The 23,195-nt window shown below is 41.1% G+C and overlaps 1 protein-coding gene across 3 annotated transcripts; it reads left to right on the top strand.

The window, feature by feature from the left end:
* The first annotated feature begins 9,154 nt into the window (after positions 1-9,154).
* LOC120023135 (KH domain-containing, RNA-binding, signal transduction-associated protein 1-like) lies at positions 9,155-19,594 on the top strand. Of its 3 annotated transcripts, XM_038967119.1 has the most exons (11): positions 9,155-9,507; positions 13,644-13,771; positions 14,607-14,723; positions 14,844-14,990; positions 15,166-15,308; positions 15,402-15,675; positions 15,916-15,992; positions 16,351-16,409; positions 16,612-16,782; positions 18,628-18,690; positions 19,099-19,594. In XM_038967119.1, the coding sequence occupies exons 1-9, from the start codon at positions 9,375-9,377 to the stop codon at positions 16,716-16,718; spliced, it is 1,185 nt and encodes a 394-aa protein (XP_038823047.1). In that variant the 5' UTR covers positions 9,155-9,374; the 3' UTR covers positions 16,719-16,782; positions 18,628-18,690; positions 19,099-19,594. The 3 variants fall into 3 exon arrangements, with proteins under 3 accessions (XP_038823047.1, XP_038823048.1, XP_038823046.1); XM_038967120.1 differs by having other exon boundaries at positions 15,169-15,308; positions 16,612-18,690; XM_038967118.1 differs by having other exon boundaries at positions 16,612-18,690.
* Positions 19,595-23,195: the final 3,601 nt, after the last annotated feature.

The raw sequence follows: 23,195 nt of genomic DNA, 5'->3' as shown, positions 1-23,195 counted from the left end.
ATATTTTTTATATTGAAATGGTGACTTTCAGGATTATTGTAGAATATACACTACCGTTCAAAGTTTGGGGTCACTTAGAAATGTCCTTGTTTTTGAAAGAAAGGCACATTTTTGGTCCATTAAAATAACATAAAATTTATCAGAAATAAAGTGTAGACATTGTTAGTGTTGTAAATGACTATTGTAGCTGCAAACGGCTGATTAAAAAAAAAAAAAAAAAATGGAATGTATACATAGACGTACATAGGCCCATTATCAGCAACCATCACTCCTGTGTTCCAATGGCACGTTGTGTTAGCTAATCCAAGTTTATCATTTTAAAAGGCTAATTGATCATTAGAAAACCATTTTGCAATTATGTTAGCACAGCTGAAAACTGTTGTCCTGATTTAAAGAAGCAATAAAACTGGTCTTCTTTAGACTAGTTGAGTGTCTGGAGCATCAGCATTTGTGGGTTTGAGTACAGGCTCAAAATGTCCAGAAACAAAGAACTTTCTTCTGAAGCGCATCAGTCTATTCTTTATCTGAGAAATGAAAGCTATTCCTTGCGAGAAATTGCCAAGAAACGGAAGATCTTGTACAACGCTGTGTACTACTCCCTTCACAGAACAGCGCAAACGGGCTCTAAACAGAATAGAAAAGGGAGTGGGTGGCCCTGGTGCACAACTGAGCAAGAGGACAAGTACATTAGAGTGTCTAGTTTGAGATACAGACGCCTCGCAAGTACTCAACTGGCAGCTTCATTAAATAGTACCTGCAAAACACCAGTCTCAACGTCAAGAGTGAAGAGGCGACTCCGGGAAGCTGGCCTCCTAGGCAGAGTTGCAAAGAAAAAGCCATATCTCAGACTGGCAAATAAAACCTTAAGATGGGCAAAGGAACAGACACTGGACAGAGGAACTCTGCCTAGAAGGCCAGCATCCTGGAGTCGCCTCTTCACTGTTGAAGTTGAGACTGGTGTTTTGCCACCCCACATTCCTGCACTACAAATGCTGACCCAGTACATCCTGTCCTTGGATCTTTTGAACCATCTGTGTAAATGGCCACAAAATCCTGATGCACAGTATCCAGATGTCTCTTAAACAGATCAGATGGATCAACACCTCCCTATCTCTCTGTAGTCTCTCCAACACTTCTAGATCAACTACTGGAGTCAGGAGTAGCCATGGTGGATTTACAGGAATAGCTACTGTTGGACTAAACTCCCTTCCATACAGTCACATCTCCTTCGTCTGGGTATTACCCACCCACCCAAAGCTTGTGTTCTGTCTTCGCTCATGTTCCCAGCATGCCTGTAAAATCCCCACTCCTTCCCCGTCATACAGCGCATCACATTTAGCACCTTCTAACACTTTCCCACCACTCTCTCAATGTGTTCTGCCCAGGTCAGTCTAGTGTCACCTTCTCCAAGTTTCTCCCATATAACCTCAAGCATACCTCATCTTCCTCCTGGTAAAGATTAATGCCCACCGCTCTACTTCATCAATTGCTTCCTGTACCTTCCTGACTATGTAAGGCACATTTCTTCCCCTCTTCCAAGGCCCCATCATCTGCAAATAATGACCTCCCAATATCCGTCTGTACCTGAGAGTAAACATCATTGATCATGATTGAGAACAACAGAGGACTAATCACGCTCCTCTAAGGTGAACCATAATCCACCAGGTAGCTGCCTGATAGAGACTTCCCCACCCTCACCTGGATAGACCTTCCCAACAGGAAATCCTTTATCCAGTTGTTCGTTCTTCCTCCTACCCCCATAATATCAAGCTTGATTAACAACCCCTCCTTTCACATCCTATCATACGCCTTCTCCAAATAATCAAAAAAGTATCCTTGTTCACCTGAGTCTTCCTGACCTCTGCTTCTAAGCAGAGTACTGGGTCCGTAGTTCCTCTACCCTTCATGAACCCACTGATGTGGAAATACCAGCGCCCTGCTCTCCAGGAAGAAAGTTAGACTCTCCGTAATCATGCATTCCATAATCTTACAGACATGTGATGCTAAAGCTATTGGCCGATAGCTTGTTGGCCTCGTTGGGTCTTTCCCTGGCTTCCGGATTGGTACCACTACTGCCTCCTTCCAGCTGCCTGGTAGTTTCCCCTCCTCCCACACTCTGTTGTACAACACCAATACCTTATCCAGTGCTTTATCTCTAAAATGGGCTAACATAGCATAGCACACCTCATCTTTCCCAGGTTAAGTTAATCCAGCCTTACCTATTGCCGTTTTCACCTCTACCATGAAATGGTGCATTTAATGCATCATTTACATCCTGCCTCCTATCCAGCACTCCGGGATGCTCTTCTCTCATTCTCTCTCTCCCCCAACTCTGACAAATTTGCTGAGCTATGCACTTTGGCCATCGTCTCTGCCTTCTCATCTGTTACTGCCACATTCTTCCCCCTCGTCAACACTGGATAATCGCACTCCCTTCTGACCCCGCTCATCCTCTTAATCATCCCCCACACTTCTCCCACAGGTGTTGCCCTTCCAATAGTATCACAGAACCGATGCCAACATGACCTCTTTGCCTGAGTTCTCCTCACCAGGGCCTGGGCCTGCTTATACTGAATCAGATGTTGGAAGTTATACGTCCTTTTCAGTATTCTAAATGCCCTGTCCCTACTCCTCACCACTGCCCCACACTCCTCTGTCCATCATGGGACTGCTTTCCTCCTCCTTCCTGAACTCTTAGGTACAGCCTCAGTAGCTGCCCCCACTAACACTGTTCTCACCCAGTTATTCATACTATCCACATCCCCTCTCATATCCACCCGAGCCATCACCTGCTCACTCAGCTCCTGAAACTGATCCCAGGACTACTCGGACATGAGCGATGTGATCCTCCAAGGTAGCCGAGTAGACCAGGATGTCGTCGATATACACGACCACCTGGCGTTCGAGCATGCCCCGGAACGCCTCGTTAACGAATGCCTTGACCACTGACGAAGCATTGGCTAAGCCAAATTGCATCACCAAAAACTCATATTGACCAGACATCGTGCTAAAAGCTGTCTTCCATTCATCCCCCTCCCGGATGCAGATGAGATTGTATGCACTCCGCAGGTCCAATTCGGTAAAGAACCGGGCACCGTGGAGCTGTTCGATGGCTGCCGGCATCAACGGGAGAGGGTAACTGTACTTGGTAATTTCATTGAGTCCTCTGTAATCAATTCATGGGCCTAACCCTCCATCATTCTTGGCCACGAAGAAGAAACCTGCTGACGCAGGACGTGCGGATGAAACCTTGTTGGAGCGCCTCATGAATGTAATCTTCCATGGCCTGGGTTTCAGCCACCAACAGAGGGTAGATGCGTCTGCGCGGGGGAGCAGAGCCTGCAAGCAGGTCGATGGCACAGTCCCAGGGGCGATGAGGAGGGAGACAGGTGGCGTGTGTTATGGAAAATACCTCCCACAGGTCCTGGTTTACCTCCGGGATGTTGGGCTGAAGGGCAACCACAGGACTTTCAACCGACATGGAACCACAGGGGATGGGGAAGCAGGTCCTCCGGCATTCGGGTAAAGAGTCTGATTTTCATCCTTGACCATGAGATGGTGGGGTTGTGGCATTGAAGCCAAGGAGGATCTTGTGAGCTGGTGATGTTCTCCTGATGGATGGACACCACAGTGAGGGTGAGTGGTTTGGTGATGTGTGTGATGGTCTCGGAACCTAATGGCCGATTTATCGAGGGCTTGAACCGGCAAAGGAGAGGATATGAGGTGATGTTGAGAGAGAAGGCAAGGGTCTGGTCAATAAAGTTTCCTGCGGCACCGGAATCCACTAATGCTGTAGAAACAGTACATGAGGGACAGTCAACTAGTGTGATCGCCACCATTTTGCAACATTTACTTGGAGCCAACTCTGCAAATAGCCCTGCTGGGTGATTTGAAAAGTCATAGTCAATCCATCAATAATATAATAATACTCTTAGAAAAATTGTTTCTTTAATTTACAATCTGTAGAGACTATGAGAAAGGTTCAGAAACATCACAGCACAGTAGAAAAATATGTCAGCTAGAAATTAAAACTGGATGGCCTTCAGAGATAGATGGGAGGGGTTGAGGGTAGCTGAAGACTGGGACTAAAAACAAACAAAAGATAACTAATGTAAAATATGCTATCTGTGAAATGTACTGTATGTAGTATGTACAGTTGAAGTCGGAAGTTTACATACACCTTAGACAAATACATTTAAACTCAGTTTCACAATTCCTGACTTTTAATCCTAGTAAAAATTCCCTGTCTTAGGTCAGTTAGGATCACCACTTTATTTTAACAATGTGAAATGTCATAATAAAAGTAGAGTGATTTATTTCAACTTTTATTACATTCCCAGTGGGTCAGAAGTTTACATACACTCAATTAGTATTTGGTAGCATTGTCTTTAAATTGTTTAACTTGGGTCAAACATTTTGGGTAGCCATCCACAAGCTTCCCACAATAAGTTGGGTGAATTTTGGCCCATTCCTCCTGACAGAGCTGGTGTAACTGAGTCAGGTTTGTAGGCCTCCTTGCTCACACATGCTTTTTCAGTTCTTCCCACAAATTTTCTATGGGATTGAGGTCAGGGCTTTGTGATGGCCACTCCAATACCTTGACATTGTTGTCCTTAAGCCATTTTGCCACAACTTTGGAAGTATGCTTGGGGTCAGTGTCCATTTGGAAGACCCATTTGCGACCAAGCTTTAACTTCCTGACTTATGTCTTGAGATGTTGCTTCAATCTATCCACAATTTTCCTCCCTCATGATGCCATCTATTTTGTGAAGTTCACCAGTCCCTCCTGCAGCAAAGCACCCCCACAACATGATGCTGCCACCCCCTTGCTTCACGGTTGGGATGGTGTTCTTCGACTTGCAAGCCTCCCCCTTTTTCCTCCAAACATAACAATGGTCATTATGGCCAAACAGTTCTATTTTTGTTTCAGCAGACCAGAGGACACCAAAAAGTGCAATCTTTGTCCCCATGTGCAGTTGCAAACCGTAGTCTGCCTTTTTTATGGCTGTTTTGGAGCAGTGTCTTCTTCCTTGCTGAGCGGCCTTTCAGGTTATGTCAATATAGGACTCGTTTTACTGTGGATATGGATACTTTGTACCTGTTTCCTCCAGCATCTTCACAAGGTCCTTTGCTGTTGTTCTGGGATTGATTTGCACTTTTCCACCAAAGTACATTCATCTCTAGGAGACAGAACGCATCTCCATCCTGAGCGGTATGACGGCTGCGTGGTCCAATGATGTTTATACTTCCCATGATGTCAAGCAAAGAGGTAGTGAGTTTGAGGGTAGGCCTTGAAATACATCCACAGGTACACCTCCAATTAACTCAAATGATGTCAATTAGCCTATCAGAAGCTTCTAAAGCCATGACATCACTTTCTGGAATTTTCCTAGCTGTTTAAAGGCACAGTCAACTTAGTGTATGTAAACTTCTGAACCACTGGAATTGTGATAAAGTAAATTATAAGTGAAATTATCTGTCTGTAAACAATTGTTGGAAAAATTACTTGTGTCATGCACAAAGTAGATGTCCTAGCCAACTTGCCAAAACTATAGTTTGTTAACAAGAAATTTGTGGAGTGGTTGAAAAATGAGTTTTAATGACTCCAGCCTATGTGTATGTAAACTTCCGACTTCAACTGTATAAGCTGGAAGTAGAAGCCTAAGTATTGTTCTCCATTAGTTTACTCCAATTAGGGAGAGGGTTGGTAGGGTTAGAGGAAAATAATAAAGAAGGAAAATACACTACATGACCAAAAGGATGTGGACACCTGCTTGTCAAACATCTCATTCAAAAATCATGGGCATTAATATGGAGTTGGTCCCCCATTTGCAGCTATAACAGCCTCCACCCTAACCCCTCTATTTGAAGGCGTGTCAATATACTTTGGTATATATAATAATTGCACAATGCCCACTTGTTGTCTCTTAAATACATTGTTACAGTAACTAGCTATACTGTTGGTTACAGTAACTAGCTATAAAATTTGAGCCATATTAGCATTGACATGAAATCACTCAAAACACCTTAAAACAAGGCATGGTATCAAGAACAAGATGAAACTAGCTGAAATTAGTCTGCTTCTTGCCATGTGGGGAAGCGAAGGTCGAGTCATGCGTCCTCCGAAACATGACCCGCCAAACCAAACTTCCTTAAAGCCACCGGCTTAACCTGGAAATCAGCCACACCAATGTGTCGGAGGAAACACAGTTCAACTGATGACCGAGGTCAGCCTGCAAGCACCCGGCCCGCCACAAGGAGTCATTAGAGCGTGATGAGTCAAGTAGTCTCCACGGCCAAAGCCTCCCCAAACCCGGACGACTCTGGGCCAATTGTGTGCCGCCCTATGGGACTCCCGATCATGGCCGGTTGTGACACAGCCCGGGTTCGATGCCGGGTCTGTAGTGACACCTCTAGCACTGTAATGCAGTGCCTTAGACCACTGCACCACTCGGGAGGACACGATCACACAATTTAATGTGCATCCCGCCACCTTCAATGCGGGATGGAAACAGGAACCCCCCCCAAAAAACTGAACTACCTAAAAATGACCAAAAAATGAATAAATCAAACAACTTTTCTGTTAAAAATAAAGAAATAAAACAGATCTGATCCCTACACAGGCTCAAGGGGAACTTTGGAGGGCTGGTCTTCCGGCGTCAGTACCCCTTCTTGCAAGTCTTTCAATGTAAAATCCTTGAGTCCCAAAACGTTTCTGCTGCAGCCACAATGTCTAGTTTCTTCAACTTCTTTGAGACTTGTGCTGTACAGTATATAACTGTGGCAATGAACGCAACAAAATCCACCTTTTTAACACACATTGTATCTTTTGTCTAGCAGCAAACATTTACTACAGGCTGTGGTGTATCCACTACCATCTCTTCACGAGCATCACTTGTTTTCTCAATTCTTTTAATCGCCTCCACATAGGAGATTCAATTGACCCCTCTAACTGTTGCCACCTCAATTTCCTTCACTCTTTCAGGGCACTCCAGGAACTCAGAATCATGATCTCCACCACAATTGCAACACCGTTATCCTTCTACACACCTTTCTTCAGTATACTCTGTTTGTCTGCACACACTTGAAACATGGCCAAATCCTTTACAATTCTTACACTGCAGTGGTTTGGGGATGAAAGCTCTTACGGCGTATCTTACATAACCAAGCTTCACATGCTTAGGTATTTGCTACTTATTCAACCTGAACATTCATCGTCACCCCTGAGATGACTCCTTTGACGGGTGCTCTACTCCGAATTTCAAAACACAAAACTTCTGTTGTCCGGATTATTTTGAGGCCCACTGCAATCTTCCTCTGTTCTTCAGAAATACAATTAATTAAAATAAGACCACTCCTGCTCACTCTGACAGACTCCACTTTTCCAAGCGCATACTTCACCCTTTTCGACACCTCAAACAGGTTTCCCACATATGCATCCTTACTCAACAAACACATCTCAACTATCCTTTAAACATGTATCCACCACTCCAATTTTAGACTATTTCCTTTTAATTCCAGTTTTTTATATTACTGTTGTCCATTCAGAACATTCTTCTTCACCAAATTTACTCGACACGCTCCTTAATTCGAACTCAGCATCCACTTCCGCCATCTTCCACTCCACTCTCCCGACTAAGTTTTGTTGTGGACTAAGTTTTGTTGAGTTTACCCTTTGCCAAAGTTTTAAAAATAGCATTGTTTAGAAGGAGTGCAAGGGCAAATTGAGTTATTGCACATGCACACTTAACAGAGAGAGTCGCCTTCTCTAACGGAAATATGCAAATAATGCTAGAATGCACCAATAGGACCTCGCTAGCTTGTGCTTGGCTCAGCCCTCCTCCTTGATCGTTCTGCCCACTATGATTCATTTGTTCCCATTGGAAAGGACAGGCTTTCTTGTTCTTCTATGGTATGTATATGGTTTATAACAGAACATTTGTCTTCACAAAATTTGCTCGACGCGCTGCTTGATTCAAACTAGGCATCCACTTCCGCCATCTTCCCACCAAGACCCATCTGCTGGTCTTCAGTCCTCTACTCCACCTTCATGCCAACGACAGGCTTTGGTTTATCTTGGTTATAGTTATAAAAATATTTCAGATGATACTGCTTCGTGTAAAAGCGATAAGACTACCCTACGTATTTATTGGAGAGTGACACTAAAACTTTGAAATTGTCTCTATACTACAGCATTTTGGATTTGAGATCAAATGTTTTATATTAGGTGACAATACAACATATATATCTGTTTAACTGTTTAGAAATTAAAGTGCTTTATGTATATAGCTAGTCCCCCCATTTGAATGTGTCATAAGTATTTGGACAAATTCCATAATAGTGTATTACATTTAGTCAAATGTTTAGTATTTGGTCCTATATTCTTAGCACGCTATGACTACATAAAGCTTGTGACTCTACACACTTGTTGGATGCATTTTCTGTTTGTTTCGGATTATTGTGCCCAATAGAAATACATGGTAAATAATGTATCATGTAATTTTGGAATCACTTTTATTGTAAATGAGAATATGTCTGTGAACACTTGTACATTAATGTGGATGCTACCATGATTACAGATAATCATGAATTAATTGTGAATAATGATGAGTGAGAAAGTTACAGATGCACAGAGATCATGCCCCCAAAACATGCTAACCTCTCACCATTGTCACTAACAGGGGAGGTCACCATTTTTGGGGGGGTATGACATTATGCCTCTGCAACGTTCATGATTCGATTCGTTCATGATTATCCGTAATCATGGTAGCATCCACATGAATGTACAAGTGCTCAGAAACAATAAAAGTGACTCCAAAATGATAAAATGACTGCCTAAAGATAGAAGATCTTGTGATCCTAATTCAGTTTTGGGTTGGGTGAAAGACAAGACAAAATAAAACTATTGAGGATGCACTTAGCCTTCGGCATATAGTTGCTCAGTTAGGCATCAGCTAATAAACAGATTTTTTTCTTTACAGACAAACCACAAATTAGGGAACAATCAACAACAAAGGGACATTTTCAAGAAGACCTCAATCTGGGACAAAATGAAAAGGTGTATGTTGTTGTCAGTTCAAAAACACTGTCTCTTTAAATCCTCAAAGCAGCCTCGTTTCCGATGCATAAAGGCTGTGACGTATTTTCCTTAATTTTTTTGCACGAGAAGAACGTCGTCCATTCTACAAACCGTTTTAACCCGCTCTCTTTTAGCGGTAAAATACGGATAACGTGTAGCTAGTTACTGGAGAATATTACTTTCGAAAACATAGCTGAGAATATCAAGCTGGTCAACTTTATAAAGTAGGTTGTTTTGGGACGCTCCCGACCGACTGGAAACCAAGTAAACGAAAACGTTACAGAACGTGAGCCACATGAGTTCTGACGCTAAGCCCGAGCCTAAAAAAGCCAAAATGGAGAATGAAAGCAAGTATCTCCCTGAGCTTTTGGCAGAAAAAGACAGTCTGGATTCTTCATTCACACATGCAATGAAACTTATATCTACAGGTAATATTTTATTCAAATATTTTGATTGGAGTGCACGTTTGTAGTGACTCCTTGAACTAGTTTGCTAGGTAACGCGTTAACTAGCTGGTGTAACTAAAAAATATGACGATGGCTAGGCTAACGTAGGTAGCTAGCAGGTTACTTAACCGTTCTGATTGTAACGCTGTTAACACTTCTGTGGTTTCTACAATAAACTGTTGACCTAAACGATACGCTATTTGTTATAGATTCGATACAATTGGTTTTGCTAAACCCACAACATATAGCCTAGTTAATTTGAGTTACGTTGTAAAAATGTAGGCCTTGTTGGACAACAATGGTTGCGGCTGGAAGAACGGCCTGTTAGCACGAGGCTCGAATGGAGAAGAGGCATGGCACCGAGTAGGATCCGTGTACGGAATCTAGGTATCTAGTTAGGTAACGAGGCTGTTATAACCTAGTACTTTTCCGACGTGGAAATTAATGCATATGGAACGCTGCTGCCCAATTTAGTTTTTTCTTTCAAATGGAGTTCCATTCAGTAGTTAGGTTCCATCCAATTGGCTACAGATTTTCGAGAATATTCAAAAATTCGCATAAACAATGCCTGTTTCCATCAAATGTAACGTTACTTGTTGCGAATAAAGTTATGTGCGTGGATGTAGTGGACATAAAATAATTTCTGCGGTTAAATTCCCATGCACCGAATATAATATCCAAGGTAAATGTGTTATCTTATTTTCAACTCTGTTTGGTTTTGTCACTAGAAAATGTAGCGTTATAAAGCAAATGTGCCCACTTATCATGGCACGTGTGCTCTAGCCAACAGCTCCCAGGTATAGCCTACATGATGAGATTATGGACAAAAGAGCGAGATTTGTCAAAAGGCAGCCAAACAAGAATCAATCATTGTGTCGCTGGAATAAGACACTCGATATTTATTGGAAAGTAACATCAAGCTCATCACCGTGCTCTTTCACCACCCTGTTCAATTCATAATGACTTTTTAAATCTGTAGCCTCATAAACTGCACGCGTTCCCAAATCGTATTGGGAGGACCTCACAACATCATTGCCTGACTCCAAATTCACTTTGATATGATGGTTATTATATAAATATTTACACATAGTGGCGTTTGCACCGCAATTATTCGCACAATTTTACTGACACAAAGATCCCACTGTCTAGCATGTTTTAACATTTGGGAACTTTACTGACAAATGTGTTTCCATCAGGGCTTTCATGACATGTACTTTGCTTGCATAAAATGGTTGGATGGAACGTTTTTTTTATAGTCAAATAACAGGTTTTATCGTCAGAACCTGTTATCTGACGATCAAGTTTGCTTGCTGCGTTTATCTTAACAGTAGCTAGTTTTATGAACTAGGGCTGCTTATTTGTTTGTGCTGTAAAAATGTGTAGTTGGATGATTCCTCACTAAACAAGCATAAAAATAGTTTTTTCCTAAATGTAATCCATAGAATGTACCCTTTGGAGGAAGGATTTGACATTTGTATCTAAAAGCGTAATTGTAAATAATTCATCAGGTGGCTTATTTATGCCATTTTGGCCTTATGGAACATGAACAAGGCCTTGATATGTAGGTGCTACAAAGCAAAAATGTGGTGTCATATAAAGCATTACAGCTTGCTCTGTAATCTGAGTAATATATTTTTCATTAACAATTTCTTAACATTAATTTATTTATTGACAAGTATAAACATCAATATTGAGGAATTTATATATATATATACTCTATGGGCATATTAAAGTTCCCGAAATTGGCATAGTAGGTAACCAATCAGAGCCCTCCGTTTACTTGTATCCTGCAATTTTTTTAGAACCCTGTTTTGTGATTAATCACACACTTTATTTTATATCCATCAAAACTACATTGAATCTCAGTTAATGTTTATTCACGCAAGTCACTTAGATTTCTACTAATAAACATTTCCCACATTTTACAGCTGGATTCCTGAATTTATTTTGCGAGTACCTTCATATGAATTTTCACTTTTGAAATTGGTAGTAGACGGCAGCTAGCTTGCACATCTGTGGGCCCACATTTTTTGGGATGTCTGCTACAAAGTTACTGTGCAATGGCAATGCTGTAGGCAGGACATTGTTACAATATGTTGGAACCTCTGCCAGAAACCTCAAGGCTGCTATAATGGCAGTCAGAAGCTGAGCATTGTCCGCGATGTCCGGTTGGCATGCCTTTTATAGTATAACTAGATGGTTTCTGTAGTTAAGTGTCAGACCAGGTTATAAACGGTTTCATCCTGCTGCAGGGCCAGTTAACCTCTCTGGCATCGTTTGGGTCGCTAGCGTCCCACCTCGCCAACAGCAAGTAAAATTGCATGGCGCCAAATTCAAAACAACAGGAATCTCATAATTAAAATTCCTCAAACATACAAGTATCTTATAACATTTTAAAGGTTATCTTGTTAATCCCACCAGTGTCCGATTTCAAAATGGCTTTACAGTGAAAGCACCACAACCGATTGTTAGGTCACCGCCAAATCACAGAAAAACACAGCCATTTTTCCAGCCAAAGAGTGAAGTCACAAAAAGCAGAAATATAGATAATATGAATCACTAACCTTTGATCTTCATCAGATGACACTCATAGGACTTCATGTTACACAATACATGTATGTTTTGTTCGATAAAGTTCATATTTATATCCGAAAACCTCAGTTTACATTGGCGCCATGTTCAGAAATGCCTCCAAAACATCTGGAGAAATTGCAGAGAGCCACATCAAATAACAGAAATACTCATCATAAACTTTGATGAAAGATGCATGTTTTACATAGAATTAAAGATAAACTTGTTCTTAATGCAACCGCTGTCAGATTTCAAAAAAGCTTTACGGCAAAAGCACAATATTCAATAATCTGAGTACAGCGTTCAACCACAAAAGCAAGCCATACAGTTACCCGCCAAATTGTGGAGTCAACAAAGGTCAGAAATAGCATTATAAATCTTCACTTACCTTTGCTGATCTTCGTCGGAATGCACTCCCAGGACTCCCACTTCCACAAGAAATGTTTGTTTTGTTCGATTACGTCCATATTTGTCAAAATACCTTCGTTTTGTTAGCGCGTTTAGTTCACTATTCCAAAGGCACAATGCGGGAGCGCAAAATCCAGACAAAGTCAAGAGTTCCATTACAGTTTGTAGAAACATGTCAAACGATGTTTTCAATCAATCCTTAGGGTCTTTTTATAATAAATCTTCAATAATATTCCAACCGGACAATAGCATATTCATTACAGAGGAAAAAGAAGGAACGGCGCACCCGCGCAGTAAACAACTCCATTGGGCTCAGCCTAATCCACTTGTTGAAACAACTCTTATTCGACCCCCTTCCACAATAGAAGCCTCAAACAACTTTCTAAAGACTGTTGACATCTGCTGGAAGCCTTGGGAAGTGCAATCTGGTCCCATAGACACAGCATGTTGGATAGGCAATCACTTAAATGAAACCTCAGATTTCCCACTTCCTGGTTGGATTTCTCAGGTTTTCGCCTGCCATGAGTTTTGTTATACTCACAGACATTATTTTAATATTTTTGGAAACTTTAGAATGTTTTCTATCCAAATCTACTACTTATATGCATATCATAGCTTCTGGGCCTGGGTAACAAGCAGTTTACTCTGGGCACCGTATTCATCCAAGCTACTCAATACTGCCCACGTTCCCAAAAAAGTTAACAGCTTGCCTTTCCCCCAAAGCCAATTTTTCCCTAGACAGTTCACCATTGCCAGTCTGTTTCAAACTGAGCAGGGACATGCATTAAGATGAGTTTAGAATCTGTTTTGTGGCCAAATTTGTATTCTAGTCTGATCAGCTACTTTTTGACAATGATGTGAACTGTGGTGTGACCCACCCACTACATTTTTTTGTGGGGAAATGAGGGAGCTAGTGTCATTGGATGACTTGTATTTTATCTTACTACTCCAGGATTTTCTCTAGTAGTAGGCCTATGTATTGATGTAGCTATAATCATTCTACACTTTGATTTGACCAAGTTCTGCTAATTACTTGTAAATTATCAACATTTCATGTAGCTCTTGCACTGTTTATGATCAGTCTTTGTGAATGATAGTGATGTTAGTCAAACTAAAAAGCCATGTTTTCCTTTCTGTAGAGATAGAAAGGATTCAGAAAGGAGAGACAAAGAAAGAGACAGAAAGAGAAACTTACCTGGACCTGTTTACCACAAAGAACATCAAGGTCAAGGAACGTGTGCTCATTCCCGTCAAACAGTACCCAAGGGTGAGTAAAGTTTTCTCTTGTACAATAGAAACCTTCAGTTTGTGCCGTTGCTTTTCACATGCGATTACATTTACTTGGGGGGTCATATTTACTATGCTCAAAGCTTATGTTACAGTGGAACACCCTACTGCATGTCTGGCTCTCCTTCACTGTCAAGGGACACAACTTGCACCTCTCAGGGTTATCAGTGACCTCAAACTTAAATGGATATGACTGCATATAGTGCAGTTATTTTAATAGGAGAATTATGGGAGTGAAGTCATGGCATGTCACAGTGCTCCTTCTGCTGTGCTGTTAGACCCCCAGTGGTGTCTACAAAATGGCCCACTTAAACAGGCATAAATAGGACAGCTGGTTCACTCCTCTTCAATTATGTGTGCCGAAACTGCTTTCTCATATCTACTGCTATTAAACATGGACTAACTTCCCTCTGTCTTTTGGGCAGGCTCTCGCGCTGTCTCTTCGTGTCTGGCGGTCTGTTCGATATCCCCTCTCAGTCTTTTCCTGCATGAATACGTGTGTTTGGAGAAACCAAATTGCCCTAGCTGTCACGCTAGAGTGCCGGAGTGATTAATTAATCTGTAAATGTTACCTACTCTGGCCAGGTTACCTCCCTGCTGCAGCAGACTGACTGGCTGGCTCTGACATGCTTGTCTGTAATGTAGTCTATTGCCGCTCTCCCTTAGACGTGAAGGCAGCATGCTATAGATTCGAGGCATTGATACAGTATCTTCCGCAGCATATTACCTTCATATATGTTTCAATATCCCTGAATACAACAATCTCTGCACCAAGAACACAGAGTCTATTAGTGAACCCTTTTTTATTTCCACAGTTCAACTTTGTTGGTAAGATTTTGGGACCCCAGGGGAACACAATCAAGCGACTCCAGGAGGAAACTGGAGCAAAGATCTCAGTGTTGGGCAAAGGTTCCATGAGGGACAAGGTGAAGGTAAGAATGGAGGGTGGAGTTGATAGGGTACATGTGGAGCCGAGTCCCTTTGTAACAAGCAGCAGTGTTTGGATGTGTAATGTGCAGAATTCATTGATTTTTTTTAACGTTGAATTTCAGGAGGAAGAGCTGAGAAAGGGTGGTGAGCCCAAATATGCTCATCTGGGCATGGAACTGCATGTCTTCATAGAGGTGTTCGCGCCTATACCTGAGGCATACCTGCGCATGGCTCACGCCATGGACGAGGTGAAGAAGTTCCTCATCCCTGTAAGTATCCCAGGGAGCATCCTGCTTCAACCAAAGCTATTTCAAGTTGTGATATATGGGCCTAGCTATTCGCTCTATGGTAACTTGGCAATGGTCCAAGATTTTCCATGCTACTGCCGTGTTATAATATCTGACATGTCATTTTAATGTAGCTACTCTCTTTACTCTTTATAAGCAGGACACCATGGATGGTATATGCCAGGATCAGTTCATGGAGATTGGCTACCTGAATGGTGGTCAAGATTCACAATCCAGGGGACGAGGGGGCCCTCCAGGCAGGGGCAGGGGAGCACCCCCACCCAACTCAGTAGGGGCCAGGTAGGACTCGTGGTGCCTGACAACCCCTTACCTTTCAAGACCAAAAGCCTTCACAATCATACAAAGTTTAATTACTGTTTTTTTCTTCATCAGGGGGCGAGGAATGCCACCTCGTGGAGGAGCCCCTCGTGGAGGCACCCAACGTGGTGGAGCTTCCCGAGGAGGACCTCCCAGGGGTGGGTCGTCCAGAGGGGCTCCAGCTGGTCGGGGTGGACCCCCCTCTACACCTGCTAGAGGAGGCACAACTCCCCGTTCCAGACCACCCACCCCAGGGACACCAAGGATGCTCCCGTCCCCAGCCCACTCCCACCAGCAGCACCAGCACCAACATGCACAACCACCCAAGGCTGAGGCCTACAATGAATATGTAAGTCAAACCACTCAATTGTAAAGTCATTGGGTTGTATACCTACTTTCTTTCAAAACTGAATAGCTGTCAATTTAATATTTTATTGTCTATTCATGGGTGACAGGTCACTTCATTCATGGGTTTAAGCCCCATCTAGTCCACTTGACTGTTTTATTCTGACATGCTAGTAGCATTCTGTTTTACATGTACCTCGTCATTCTGTGCTAATAGTGGCGTGTGTTGTCTTCATTTCCCCAGCCCGCTTATGAAGAAAGCTACGCTGAGCCTGCATATGAAGGTTATGACAACTATTACAGTCAACAACCTCCACAAGCGTAAGTCTTTCTCATAATATAATGGTTAAAACAATGAAATGGCCAATTCTCAGTAGAAGATTGTAACAGCAGACTTTTTTCGCCCCCGCATTTTGCGTTTGAATTGTCATAGGAAATATTAAGGTCAAGATGGTTAGGCTGGATTCCAGCAGCCAACCCAGTCACTCTGGTTCAGAGGTGATGGGTTAAATGCGGAAGACATGTTTCGGTTGAATGCTTAATATGCATTATTGTAATTAAGCTGATATATTGTGCCATGTTTTCAAGTGAATGCTGAATCAGACATTTTACCCTCACAATATTCAATGTAGTATCAGTCTGTCTCAAAAAGCAATTTGACATACTCTTCTCTTCTCAGGGACACAGAGTACTATGACTACGGACATGGAGAGGCTCAGGAGGCTTATGAACCCTATGGTAAGATGGCAGTAAATTAATGGTGGGCAAAGTACTTATTTTTTAATACATTTTCAAATAATGAAACTGACATAGTTGGTCCAACCTGGTCCTGTGTCCATGTGTTGTACTCTATGTTGTGAAGGATTTGACCGCTGCTCTTTTTGTCACACTGCATGTATCCAAACATTGACCTATGCTTGATGTTTTTTTTCTTCTGTAGCCCAGGATGATTGGGAGGGTTCCTGGTCCTCCACTGGAGGCAAAGCCCCTCCAGCGAGGCAGGATAAGAGGGGGGCCTACAGAGAGCATCCATACGGGAGATACTGAACAGCCTCCGGTAGAGGGTTGCCATGGCAACTGTCGCCCATTGTAACTCACTTAACTCTCCAAAGTAATTTCCCTAAATGTTTTCTTTTAAATTTTCTGTAGTTTTTTGTTTTTTAATGATTTGAGAGCAGGACAACTGGATGTATCGAGTAGGCGTAGCAAGCGAATGCAAGGATTTGGATAATACGTTTTCATTCAATGTTTGTTTCCACTGCATCATTGACAGTTTTAAGATCTAATTTAATGGTTACTTAGAGAAACGTGATACCTTGTATAGTGTTAAATGTTATTTTTGAAGGTTTGTTTCAGTTTCTGTCTTGAAATGATTTGTGGCAGTTGCAGACTCATTTAGGCTGCATTTCTAAAGTATTTTTAGCTAAAACTTGATTAATGACGTCAATGTAACATCGGCAACTAGACTAAGAATATATGGGGAAGAACCAAAATAATTTTGTAGACGAATCATTTTTGTAGAAACTAACATTCCCTATAGAGGCATAGATTTCAATGTTATTTTTCTTTTCTTAGTGTTTTGAAATCTAGCCTTATTAGACACTGAGACAGTCTGTCCTAAAATATCTCCTTTAAGTATTTTCAATTCGACTTGGTAGTAAGTACATTCTACTTTAGATAACTTTTGCTTGGCTTACTTTGGTCTACGTCTTATTGGGCTGACTTTGATAGAAATGCTGATAAATTGCTCACTTTGAGTGGTCCTACAAGAATTTGGACATGGTCCTCACATGGTCTTCATGTAAGGGAAAACTGCAGTCATCTCAATATTATATGCATACACTTAAGACAATTTTGTATATTGCTTTCCAAAGTTGTGCCGTCTCCAAAATGCATAGTGCTACGTACGTGTGTACTCTTGCCTAAATAGGATACTAAATATATCCAAAAAATGTTTTTCTGCAGTGCGTTGTATCAATAAAGCCTAATTTGTTTTTGTTTTTTTATCAAACTAAACCTGGTATTTTGCTTTTGTTGTATAGTAATGCCTTCCACTTCTAATAAAACTGATTCTCGTTTTGAGGATTTTCACAAAACTCCTAAACAATCACCAGATTATTGTATGTACATAGGAGACAAAAGCAACCAAAAAGAACATCTGCTTTACTTTGATAAAGAGCACGTCCTCTTCATCTCTGTATTAAAAAGGATCTAGAAGAGACTCGTTATGTCACCTAAAATAAAGATGGTTTAAGGTAATGTATTTCCAAATACTTCGCTTGAGAAGGATATAGTGCTTAGACTTGTATTATTTGAAATCAATCGTTACAACGGCACATTTCCTCAAGCTTCCCAATGAGCCATGTATTTTTAGTCCTTTGAAATAACTGATTTTCAACAGTATTTACAATCAAGCTTGCAGGGATCTTACTTGACTTTGATGCAAAGTCATGCTGGCTGGTTTTATTAAAGAAAAATATCGCAGTGCAGAGGAGAGGATGCTAAAAGCCAAAAGATCACGTCAAGAAGGTAAAACTAACCCCAACTGTCATTTGTTAGATATTTTTTGTCTTATGCTCAAAATGCTAGAACCTGCTAGTCAACCCAAACCAGTTGTCCAAAACTGCGTGACTGAAAAATATGTCTCAAATAAAATAGCTGTACAAAATGATTGTAATGCAACTCTTGCTAAAATTGAAAACGCAGTTTATGGTCCAATCATTTAAAATGCCTTCTGCCTTTTTTTATTTTGTATTGTTTTAGAATACTGTTAAAATGTTCAGCATTTGTAGCAATCTTTAAGTCATGGTTACAAAAAATAAATTGACCACCTCAGCTTGAGTTGCATGACTTTTGCAGTGAAATATTAGTTTTGCATGAATGATTGTCCAACTTTTACTACATGTAGTTGTCAACAGCACTTGCACATGGGTCTCATTTGTATTTCCGTCCCCAGGTATTCCGAGTTAGTCCCTCTGGGTTTGAGAAAGGCATTGGACTTGAGCTGAATGTCCTCATGGTAAGTATTGTCTTCAGCAATATGTAATTTAAAAATGCTCAAGCTGCTACAGTATTTGTTTTTACTATTAGTAAAATAAAGAACTGATGAAATCAAGAATGACCCAAGTCTGCCAACTGAGTATTCCTCAGATTCTGCGTGTGCTTGTTGAATTTGGCCAGAATGTGCTTAGTCCCCTTCACAACCAACTGCAAGGTTTTTGAATCGACCCTCGGGCTGACTTTTGTCCGGCTCTAGTAGAAAATCAAACCAGGGTTGTGATTTAGTACTTTCTGATAGACTGGAGGAAATGTTGGGTTTTTCCCAATGATATTTGATCAAGGTTTACCTCAATCTGTCAATTTGAGAAGTGCTCTGTTTTCATGGCTTATGACAGCGTGACTGAATTAAAAAATATATTTTCAACAGGTATAATCCTGTGAAAGGCCTTGACTGCACTGATGATTTAAGGCTCCTGGCAGTCTGTTTTGTTGGTGATTGAAATGTCTGGACTGCCAAGGTTTCTTTCACTCGAGATTCAACTGTTTGTTAGAAATGAGGATAAAAGAATGAGCTCGTTCCATCACTTCGGGATAATGGCACTCCCTGGAATACAGTCGATTGTTTCTAGAGAAATCAACATTAGGCCTACAGTGCATTCAACTTGAGTTTGGATGAATTCATGGTCTGGTTCCCAACAAAGCAGCTTGGAGAATGCTCCTAGAGTACAGTACGAGGAACTGAGTTGGCGTATCTTCCTTTGGCTCCTGATAGATTTCTGTGACTTGTTAATTTTTACCTCCTGTTTTACATTTTTAAATATGACATTTTGTGTAATTGTAAAATTGTAGTTGCCACAGGAAGTTCTTGGATGTTTTCTGTACAGACTTAATTTTATATCTAAAATAAATCCCAATATCCTGACTATGCTGTTTCTTAATTGTGTTGGTAAGGGTGTTTTGAGGCTCATAAAAGGTCAATTCTTCAGCTACCTTCAATATTATATTTAAATATAGCCTTGGTTACTGTATATATGGACAAAGATCTCTTATCATGGGCCTAATCTCTTCCCTTACTAAATAAACACCATATCTCTGGGTACCATGTGTCTAATGGCAGTGTTGTGAGTGGTTGATCTGCTCGGGTTTCTCGCCCTCTTATTTTCTGTCCACTGTGGGGAAGCTGGGTAGTGATGTCTGGCCCTATTCTGTAAGGAGTATGGTGATTATCAATATTCTGTCTAAGGGGAGAAGGATAAAGGAATGCCATTTTAAGACACTAGTTTACTGGAGCAGCGACCCTTTAGTTGGGACTAACGGGTAGCAACAAGTGAATGCTCAATGGAGCATCTAGTGAAGGTGTTGGACTCAATGAAGCAATTTAGTCGAGTAGTGGTGGAAAAAGTACCACGAGTCACCCAGTAAAGTACTACTTAAGTAAAAGTATTTTGGTTTTAAATCTACGTAAGTATCAAGTAAAACCACAAATCATTTTACATTCCTTATTAAGAAAATCGGATGCCATTTTATTTGTTTAATTTCTGAAAGCCAGGGGCACAGTCCAACACTCAGACAAATACGTGTTGTGTGTTTAGTGAGTCCGCCAGATCACAGGTAGATGGGATGACCAGGGATGTTCTTTTGACATGCGCATGAATTGGACCCTTTTCCTATCCTGCTAAGCATTCAAAATGTAGTGTACTTTTGGGTGATGGAAAATAAATGGAGTAAAAAGTACCTTTTCTTCAGGAATGTGGTCAAGTTAAAGTTGTCAAAAATATAAATGGTAAAGTAGATACCCCCCCAAAAAATTACTTAAGTAAAAATACTTTAAAGTACTACTTCCGTACTTTGAACCACTGCAGTCGAGACAGGTTGCTGAGACAATGCTCTTAGCAGCTGGAAAAAACAGAGGAGGTCGCTAGACTAAAAACCGCAGCAAATCAGTGCGTAGTAATTACAATTTTGGAAATCTGTGCCAAAGTATTCTCACAAGATTTGTGATCATATACAAATGTAGGCAATATTTGGAAGTTTTTGTCATGTTATACATGTTTGGGCTTCTTGCAGTCAATTTGCAGTCAAATTATTTGTAATTATTTTCCGGCCCCCTGACCATCCACTCAAGGGAAAAAATTGGCCCGCGACTAATTGATGATCCCTGCGCTAGAATTTATAAGATTGAGCCAGGTGCTGTGGTCTGTTTTGCATATCAGATGATGTGAGAGTGATCTGATTTAAAATCTGTCAACATTATCAGAATATATGCACTAACAGATGGTTCATCCATTGTTGGCAGGCAGGCAGTATGATATCTGACACTGAGAAAAGCTCCTGTTGTCATTGGGCTGAGCAGTCCCTCAGGGGGCTGAGCCGGAGGGCACTTCAGCAGGATGGAAATAAACAGTGGGTACTCATCTGTGACCTTTGAAAGGAATTAAAATATGTACATATAATTTAATCTTAGGCCAACCTCCCTCCAAATGCATATATACTGTTCTGTCTCCAAGGTTGTCATCAATTCTCAAATTGTACTTTTACCCCTGTGACATCAGAAACTACAAGCAATGCACAATGCCATTGTCAGATTGGATCGAGGCATTATCAGTTATTTGATTTCCTGAGGGTCATGGTCAGAAACAAAATGTTGCTGTTCCCACTGATGGCACACCTTTTTTTCAATATCAATATGTGCCCCGTGTGAGAACTGCAGGCAGTTAACTCATTACCATCCTTATTAACTGAAGAGTATTGCAAGTGCATGGTGAGATGCAGATTATTTGGGTTCAAATTGAAAACCTGAAAATAGTTAGAAATGGCTCTATGGGACATGCTGATTAGATTTGAGTAGATATTTCAAGCTTAAAGTTGAGGATTTATCTGTGGATTCAGAAGATTCATCATTCACATTATGCACTTTTATGTAAACCTTATCCATTACCATAGAGATAAATTAAGAAAACTGGTATGTATCCAATCCCCAGACCAACTAAATGCTGGAAAAGAATGACGACATAGCTATTCAAATAGTGGTTTATAGATGTCAAAGAACTGGACAGGTGAAAATAAATTCCCAGGAGCTATCCACCACATTGCATTCACCTGTCCTGTCCTACCAGTGATTATTGAGAGGATGCAGGAACGCTTGAACATCTATAGGTTGATGAGAGTGAGATGCAGGTCTATGCAAAAGTACAGTCAATGAATTTATGCATTGAACAATGTATACTAGGCCTACTTATGTTGATCTGATCATAACAGCAAAGCATGTCAAGTTTATGGACTGAATGAATATCCTGTGGTACAAATTACAAAAACACAACCAGTTATATAGTTCCATCAACGGGGCTGTAGTGGAGCGGGTTGAGAATTTCAAATTCCTTGGTGTCCACATCAACGATCTATCATGGTCTAAACACACCAAGACAGTCGTGAAGTGGGCACGACAAAACCTTTTCCCCCTCAGGAGACTGAAAAGATTTGGCATAGGTCCCCAGATCCTCAGAAAGTTCTGCTGCTGCACCATCGAGAGCATCCTGACCGGTTGCATCACTGCCTGGTATGGCAACTGCTCGACATCTGACCGTAAGGTGCTACAGAGGGTAGTGCGTACGGCCCAGTACATCACTGGGGCCAAGCTTCCTGCAATCCAGGCCCTATATAATAGGCAGTGTCAGAGACTCGTCACCCAAGTCATAGCCTGCTTTCTCTGCTACCGCACGGCAAGCGGTACCAGAGCGCCAAGTTTAGGACCAAAAGGCTCCTTAACAGCTTCTACCCCAAGCCATAAGACTGCTTAACAATTAATCAAATGGCCACCCGGACTATTTACATTGCCCCCCCCGCCAATTGTTTTGTATAGGTCTGCTACTCGCTGTTTATCTATGCATAGTCACTTCATCTATACCTACATGTACAAATTACCTCTAACCTATATCCCCGCACACTGACTTGGTACCGGTACCCTCTGTGTTAGTTTGTATTATTTTTTTAATTTAGTTTATTTGGTAAATATTTTCTTAACTCTTTTTGAACTGCACTGTTGGATAAGGGCTTGTAAGTAAGCATTTCACGGTAAGGTCAACGCTTGTTGTAATCGGCGCATGTGACAAAGTTTGATTTGATATTTGATTTGAGAAAATATGTTGAAATTGAAAGATAAGCTTTTATATCATATTATGGTAAAATTGTTAACTCGTGCATCTCCAAATAAAAATGATCAGGATGTGATATGTAAATACAGTATTACCACAGAACGACGAGAGATAATTCACTGGATTTATAAATATGAAGCATCCGCTTGGCGTTTCCACTTCACTACCAAATTTGGTAGTGGAGAGGAAGCCCAGCGGCCGGCCAGTGGGAGAAGATGGGAAAAATATGGATTTTGGCCTACATTCTGCACATATTCTCATTGATGAAACATTTGCTCTCAATACAGTTTTCTATTCCCAAAGATGTAATCTGTTATGAACAGAGTGGACTATTTTGTAGATTTTACACTTTGCCAGAGTAAAAAAATTAATA

This window comes from Salvelinus namaycush, chromosome 28 (genome assembly GCF_016432855.1).
Source record: "Salvelinus namaycush isolate Seneca chromosome 28, SaNama_1.0, whole genome shotgun sequence".
NCBI lineage: Eukaryota > Metazoa > Chordata > Actinopteri > Salmoniformes > Salmonidae > Salvelinus > Salvelinus namaycush.
This window is presented reverse-complemented; position numbering and strand designations above follow the sequence as displayed.

Excerpts from the sequence above, each read along its gene's own strand:
- LOC120023135 (XM_038967119.1), top strand. The coding sequence starts at position 9,375 with ATGAGTTCTGACGCTAAGCCCGAGCCTAAAAAAGCCAAAATGGAGAAT. Across the intron at positions 14,991-15,165 it reads TGAAGAAGTTCCTCATCCCT|CAGGACACCATGGATGGTAT; the intron begins GTAAGTATCCCA and ends ACTCTTTATAAG. Across the intron at positions 15,309-15,401 it reads CCCAACTCAGTAGGGGCCAG|GGGGCGAGGAATGCCACCTC; the intron begins GTAGGACTCGTG and ends TTTCTTCATCAG.